This window comes from Lactuca virosa, chromosome 7 (genome assembly GCF_052849685.1).
Source record: "Lactuca virosa cultivar CGN04683 chromosome 7, Lactuca_virosa_CGN04683_v6, whole genome shotgun sequence".
Lineage (NCBI taxonomy): Eukaryota > Viridiplantae > Streptophyta > Magnoliopsida > Asterales > Asteraceae > Lactuca > Lactuca virosa.
Genome location: NC_136432.1, coordinates 111,398,884 through 111,406,293, shown reverse-complemented (window position 1 = coordinate 111,406,293; position 7,410 = coordinate 111,398,884). Strand labels below are relative to the sequence as shown.

The following is a 7,410-nucleotide window of genomic DNA, read 5'->3' as shown; positions in this document are numbered from 1 at the left end:
ATAAGGAAAAACCTAAAACTAATAATTTTTTTTACCAAAATACTGATTTCCGAGAACTGCACCTCTGATTTTCGACATATCTTAGGTTTTCTCGAATTCTCACATACTAGCGACCATAACCGTCACGACTCCACTCCGACTTCCATCGCCGCTGCTACATTCCACCTGCCGCCCTCTTCTCCGGCTTTATTACTTATTTTGGCCTCATTTTTTGCTTATCTCTATCCTTAGATTGTCACACGTCCATAGCAATATTGTCAAATTGTAGACTTTATCTTCAAAGCTGAAAGCTGAAAAAAAAAAAAGGTTAGTTTCTTTCTCTAGATAAATCGGTGGTATTTGATTGAAGAAAAAAGAATGAGAAACAGAGAAAGTATTTTAATCGTGTAAATGGAAGAAGGGAGAAATTGATTAATGGAGTTGGAAGAGAAAGACTTCAATATAAAAGAGTATGGTCCTTGGTCAATAAAGTTAATAAAGTTTGTCTGACGTACATGACATACAGGGAAAAGAATAGATGCTTAGGTACAATAGCTCCTTTCATTTGGCAGTACATAACTATTTTTAAATTGAAAATGCTTTGATTTTATTAATTTAGTTTTTGCATTGATTGTAATTAATAGTTTGATAATCTGCTCTAATTAGTTTAATTTTACTTATTGATTTTAACCAACAATTTACTAGCCTTTATAATATAGATTATTTTAGATGTAATGTTACTTCATTAATTTTAAATTAATGTAAAGATCATATGTTTATTTTTAAATAGTTTATTTATTTTGGTCAAAGGAGTATGAACTAACATTTTTTTTGTTTTAGGGACAATGTTAAAGTTTTTTAAAAAGATTGATAATCCAAGTTCAAGTTCTTTATCAGATCAACATGAAACATTACATGAAGACAACAAGGAACGCACCTCTACCTCAAAGCATGTAAAAATTGATTTAAATACACTCCCAGCGGATCCGGGAGAAAGACCAAGTATGGAAGTTTATCATGTCAATCAACGAGATGAAATTAGAAGAGCGTATTTACAAAAAGGACCTTATCAACCTCGAAAACATTCGTTCGAACAAAGAGAGATTGGAGGTAAACTTCGTAGATTTAATCCCTCTTGGTTTGATGATTATAAATATTGGTTGGAATATAGTGTAAAACTAGAAGTTGTATTTTGTTTATGTTGTTATTTGTTCAAATCTGAGATAAAAAATCAAGGTGGTTCAGATCATTTTGTAAAAGTTGGATTTAAGACTTGGAACAAGAGAACATCTCTAGAACTTCATAATAATGGAAGTCCACACAATACGGCAGTCCAAAAATGTCAATTTTTGATGAATCAAAGACAATCCATAGCCACTGCTTTTGATAAGCAAACCGAATTGATGAAAAACGAGCATCGTATTAGATTAAATACTTCCATTGATTGTGTTAGATTTTTATTGCGACAAGGATTACCTTTTCGGGGTCACGATGAAAGTGAAGACTCGAGTAACAGAGGTAACTTTCTTGAACTTCTTTAATTTTATGTTGATCGAAATGATAAAGTGGGAAGTGTTGCTTTAAAGAATGCTCCACGGAATTCACAAATGAAAAGTAGTTCTATTCAAAAAGACATAGTACATACTACAGCGAAGGAAACTATTAAAGTTATTATGAAAGATATCGAAGATGATTATTTTGCAATTTTAGTAGACGAGTCACGCGACGTGTCTTGTAAGGAGCAAATGGCATTGGTTTTGAGGTTCGTAAATAGTCAAGGAGTTGTTACAGAAAGATTTGTTGGTATAAAACATGTAAATGATACTTCAGCTTTGTCACTTAAGGCGAATATTTATTCATTTTTGTCAGAATGTGGATTGAGTCCACATAGGATCCGAGGACAAGGCTATGATGGAGCTAGTAACATGAGAGGTGCATTTAATGGATTGAAGACCTTGATTATGAAAGAAGTGCAATCGGCACATTATATTCACTGTTTTGCTCATCAGTTACAATTAGCGCTTGTGTTTGTTGCGAAAAATCACTCTAACATTAATGATTTTTTTGATTTGATTTGTCGTTTGTTAAACGTGATTGGATCTTCTTATAAACGCCGAGACAAGTTAAGAGAGACTCAAGCAACAAAATTGGTGGAAGCACTTGTTGCAAGTTTCTTCTATTTTTTTATTCTTTTTGTTTTGCTTTAATTTACATTGTGTTTTTATTGCTAAAGTTTTTAATGTTAATTTCAGGTGACATTTCAAGTGGTACAGGTTTGAATCAAGAAATTGGTATCAAACGACCCGGTGATACTCGTTGGGGTTCTCATTTTGGTTCACTTTCTAATATAAAGAAAATATATTCTTCGATTTGTGAAGTACTCAAATACATCATGAAAGATAGTAATTGTCAAGATCATAAAGCAGAAGCTCGTCGTCTACTGAAGTCGTTACAAACTTTTGATTTTATTTTTTTGCCTAAACTTGATGGTTGATATCTTAGGGGTCACAAATGATTTGAACACCACATTACAAAAGAAAGACCAAGATATTGTAAATGCAATGCATCAAGTGAGGTCTTGTAAAGAAAGACTGAAAGAAATGAGGAACGAAGGATGGGGACCATTTTTAAACGATGTTACTTTGTTCTGCAAAAAACATGATGTTGAAATTCTGAATATGGAAGATCCATATTATGATGGAGTAAGTCGCCGCAAAGAGTCAAAGGTTAGAAATTGCAAAGATTATTTATTTTCCACAACTTTCTAATTAACTATTAACGTGTTTTTTTCTATTTAACTCACAGATTAACTGTTTGCACCACTACAAGGTTGATGTATTTGTTGCGGTCATAGATATGCAATCTCAGGAGCTCAACAATCGGTTTAATGAAGTAAACACGACATTACTTGTTTCTATGACTTCTTTGTGTCCAAGTAAGTCTTTTAAAGCATTTAATGTGGAAGAATTGCTCAAAATGGCTAAATTTTATCCTAGCGAGTTCCCGAAACATGAGCTTGGAGCACTTAAAGTAAACCTGCAAAATTACATTATAGATGTGTGTGGAGATCCAAGGTTTAATAACTTGAAAGCAATTGGAAACTTGGCAAAGATGATGGTTGAAACAACAAGCATACAATATATCCTATGATATATCTTCGACTAAAATTAGCATTGATTTTGCCGGTTGCAACATCCACCGTGGAACAAGCATTTTCAGCAATGAAGTTTATAAAGAACGATTTGCGCAATAAGATGAGTGATGAATTTATGAATGATTGTCTAGTGTCATATGTTGAGAAAGATGTGTTAGATAGTATTAGCAACGATGCAATTATAGATTATTTTAGAAATATGAAACCTCGTCGTGAACAATTGTAAGATATTAACTAGTATTTTTAGAACTGCAGTGGATCTTTGGTATTAAATTTAATAGTATTTTGGTTTAGATTGTATTAGTGAAAGTTCGACCCAATAAAAATTAAATTTTAACTCGTTTTTTGTGTACTCTATTTGGGTTGGGACACCTGTGAATTTTAATCCTAGATTCGCCACTGATGGTGTCCAGTATGTTTTTATGTTGTAGTGATATGCTAGATATGTATCCTTGTGTCGAGTATGTCGTTATGTTGTAGTGATCTATTAGATCGGTATCCTGGTATGTAGGATGTTGCTATGCTATCGTGCACTGTTGGATCTGTATGTTCTCTGTACTTACTGGTTATTATCTGCTGGAGTGCCCTAGGGACTCTCTGTGGTTATGTAGGATAGCCTGAGAACTATTGGTCTAATCTTTCTTGCTTGTTCCTTGTTTGGTTGTGGCTCAAGAGTAGGATCATATGGTTGGGTAGCTATCTCACCTCTGGCTACTTATCGTTATGCATTTCATAGAGGTTAGCTGGTAGTGGGACTATGTGCTGTGAGAGGAGTAGTAGGCAGGAGTGGGTTGTATGATTGTTGTTTGCTTGTATTATGTGCCTGCTTGATCCTTGTTTGTTTATATGTCGACATATGGTGGTAGTGGGTTGAGGCGGTCCTACTTTGTGCTGTAGGCCAAGATATCTGGTGCGGGACGGCTGTAAGCCAAAGGCACGAAGGCTTTGGTAGAGCGGTTGGGTTGAGGTGGTAGGCCAACAAACCCTGGGTATTCCAGCCCGATGTATGAGTGGACCCGATGCATGCTTGTATGTTTATCGTATGGGGTATTTTGGGGGAAACTCACTAAGCTTTATGCTTACACAGTTGTTTATGGTTTTAGGTATCATCGGTGATTACGGCAAGGCGAAGGCGGGATTGTACACACTCATCAGCAACATTCAGGATTCTGCATTTTCTATGATACTCTGATTTTTAATAAATGTAATTTGGAATAAACGGTTTTCTTAATAATGGATTTATAATTTGGAAAGTTTTTACCGTAATGAAAATGAAAAAAATTGGTTGTGAAAAATGGGACGTTACAAGGTGGTATCAAAGCCCTGGTTTGAGTGAATTGGAGGAACACTTGTGTGAATCCAGTCTCAAACTAGGGTCTGAGAGTTTTTGCAAAATGTATTTGGAAAAGAATTTATAATAAAAAGGGTTGGGTTAGGAACATGGGCTTGGTCTCTTGTCATGTTCTTGTTTTATTGTTGGCTTGGGATCGGGAATGTGGGCCTTGACTTAACTTTGACTTTTTTTGGAAGATGTTGTGTGTACAGTCAGCCAAAGCCCGAACAGGAGAGTGGTTCCCAAAATATCCATACTTGTTATGTTTACTGAGTTTTGATTTTGCCGATATATGAATTTTTAGAAAAAGCATGCTAGTGGGTAAGGTTCTTTAGAAACTATTGGATAGAAATGCCTGATTTTGTGATGCCTTATGATATAGGAAGTTGCTTGCCTTATTTATATTACTTGATTGTGAGATTGTTGCGTGTATGTTGATTAGTTGTATATGGTCAGATTGAATAGCCTTAGAATGATCGACTTGGCCTTACTTCCTGTTTCTTGTTTGGTTGTGGACTTTGGGCAAAGTTGATTATTCGACAGTCTATCCGATCTCATATTATGTAGAACAAGCATGCACAAAAGCAATCGGTGATGCAAGAGTGGGAATAATCCTAGGAAGTTAGTTGTACCTCGTAGCAGAAGCGATATTAGCACACCTAGGAGTGGTCTTGTTCAGTGACTTAGGACCTTGGGATGAATTCTGAATCGACTACGGATAGGTGTGGAAGGTAGTATGGGCTCGTACTACTGAAAGCACTTGATCCGTATGAGATTCAGGAGGAATTTCAAGGCTACTAAGTAACTAATAGGAGTAGGTCCTGATGTGTTGAGCATTGTATTGTGATGTCTGATCTTTCCTTGGTATATTTCAGTATGGCAGCTATTGGAGGTTCAGAATCAGGAGCCGGAGCTAGTGGCCAGGATGGGCTGGGATTGACAGAGGACCGGGTTATGGAGATCATTCGTGAGGAGATTTTTTGTTTTGCCCGGGAGTAGATACCGAATCTGTTTGGGTCTATCAAGACCGCTATGATGGAGTTCTTTCATGACCGATACGCTGCACTTTCTGAGACTGCCGCTACTGCGGCTACCGCGGCTGTCCCTGCAGCCGAGTTTGGCGCTAGGAAGGTTTCCAGTACCGGGACTTCGACAATACGACGCCCCCGGTGTTTGACGGGGTTCAGGATCTAATCATCGCCATGAGGTGTTTGTCAGATGTTGAGGGATGTTTCTTTACTTGCTCTTGCCTAGCTGACCAGAAGGTCAAGTATGCTCTGAACCTTCTTCGGTCTGGAGCGAAGGATTGGTTGAGGCTATTTACTAGTTTATACACCCCAGAGTAGCAAGTTGCAGTATCATGGGAGCAGTTCTCTGAGATGTTCCGTTCGAGATATGTCCCATTGGTGGAGCGGGAGAGACTGGATCAGGAGTATTTAGATCTGAGACATCGGACTAAGTCAGTGATGGAGATCACCAAGATGTTCACAGACAGAGCTATGTTTTGCCCTGAGTTTGCTGCTTTTGAGCAAGCTTAGATGACTCGGTGTTTAGTCATGCTCAAGACAGATATTCAGCAGTTCGTGTCAATCCAACGCTACGGTTCTCTCGCTGAGCTTAAGGATGTCGCAAGGAGGCGAGAGATTAAGATAGAGACCCAGACAAGGGAGCAGCATCAGGCTCCGGATCAGTCCCAGCCTGCAATGAAGCGGTTCAAGTTCGCCGGTCAGAGTTCGGGATCAGTTATAGGGAGGTACCGATCTTTTGTATGTCGCAGGTGTAGCGAGGAGGGTCATTTTGGAAGTGACTGCAAGAAGAGTGCACAAGTTTGTTCTCATTGCTTCCAGTAAGGCCACATCAGAGCTTGTTGTCTTTTTATCGTTTTCGGTGAGGTGCTAGATCCTACACCCTTAGCTTGGCAGTTTCGCGGCGGTCGTCATGGGACAGCCGAAGTCCCAGATACCGAGAGTTGAGCTGACATTTCTTCTTGTTAGCAATTGTGGTAGTAGTGGTGGTTATCTGTAATTTCTGTTGTTTTTCAAAGTTCAGTTGTAACTCAGTTGATCAATTAAATGGAAGTATCCTAGTTGACCTTATTTAATTTAATTTTCTGTATGAATGGATTAATTATCCTTGTCATCAGATTGTATGTGTATATTGGGATTTATGAATGTTGTGTAGGTTCAGATTCTGATGTGTAGTTGGATATCAGTGGTTGGGATCAAGTATTGGGGTTCAACATAGTCTGAGTATCTAAGAATTTGAAAGTCATTAGACTCTAGTATATCTCAAGTGGGGGAGGGTGGTACCTTGTAGCAGGAAAACCTTGTGCCAAGGTTCGGTTTTCAGTTAAATTTCTCCAGGTTCAAGACTTCCGTGTAATTGTTGGATCCTTCGGTTTCGCGTTAAAGTCATTTCCAGTTGTTGGATTTCCCTCCTAGCCATATTATTTCTAGTTGTGGCATCTTAATTAGGGCGTGCTTATGTTTAAAACTCTAGGGTGTTAAGGGCCCAGGTTGAGGGGTGTGATGAGGGTTTCCTTGTATGTTCTTGTTTGATTGGGGCTTGGAAGTCTGAGTCATGGCTCGAAGACCTGGTATGATCAGTTAATTTTGTAGGCGATTTTTGTTGTGGAAAGTGGATTGGGGTAGGCCCGAGTGACGTTGCTGATTAGTGAATCAAGGTTAAACCTGAGTAGTGTCAGTAGATAGTTAAGTAGGGTTGTCGGAAACAAATAGGAGTGTGGCCTAGTTTGATATATGTCCGGTTGGTTCTCATCGCGATGGTGAACCTATGTGCGGGGTTAGCATGACGGCGTTGGCAGTGCATCGAAAGGAATTTTAAGACTCAGTGATTAATTGGTTGGAACCATGCGGTTAGCCGAGGTTGTATTAGTAAGTGTATAATCCTTCAGTTCAATCGCAGCGGTTGGATATTTTGATGG

At 38.3% G+C, this 7,410-nt stretch overlaps 1 protein-coding gene across 1 annotated transcript; it reads left to right on the top strand.

Annotated features, from left to right (window-relative positions):
* The first annotated feature begins 824 nt into the window (after positions 1-824).
* Positions 825-5,465, top strand: LOC145127047 (uncharacterized). The gene is made up of 7 exons (XM_079062299.1): positions 825-1,497; positions 1,546-2,148; positions 2,232-2,381; positions 2,482-2,705; positions 2,785-2,914; positions 3,151-3,355; positions 5,342-5,465. Exons 1-7 carry the CDS (start codon positions 825-827, stop codon positions 5,463-5,465), a joined length of 2,109 nt encoding a protein of 702 aa, XP_078918425.1.
* Positions 5,466-7,410: the final 1,945 nt, after the last annotated feature.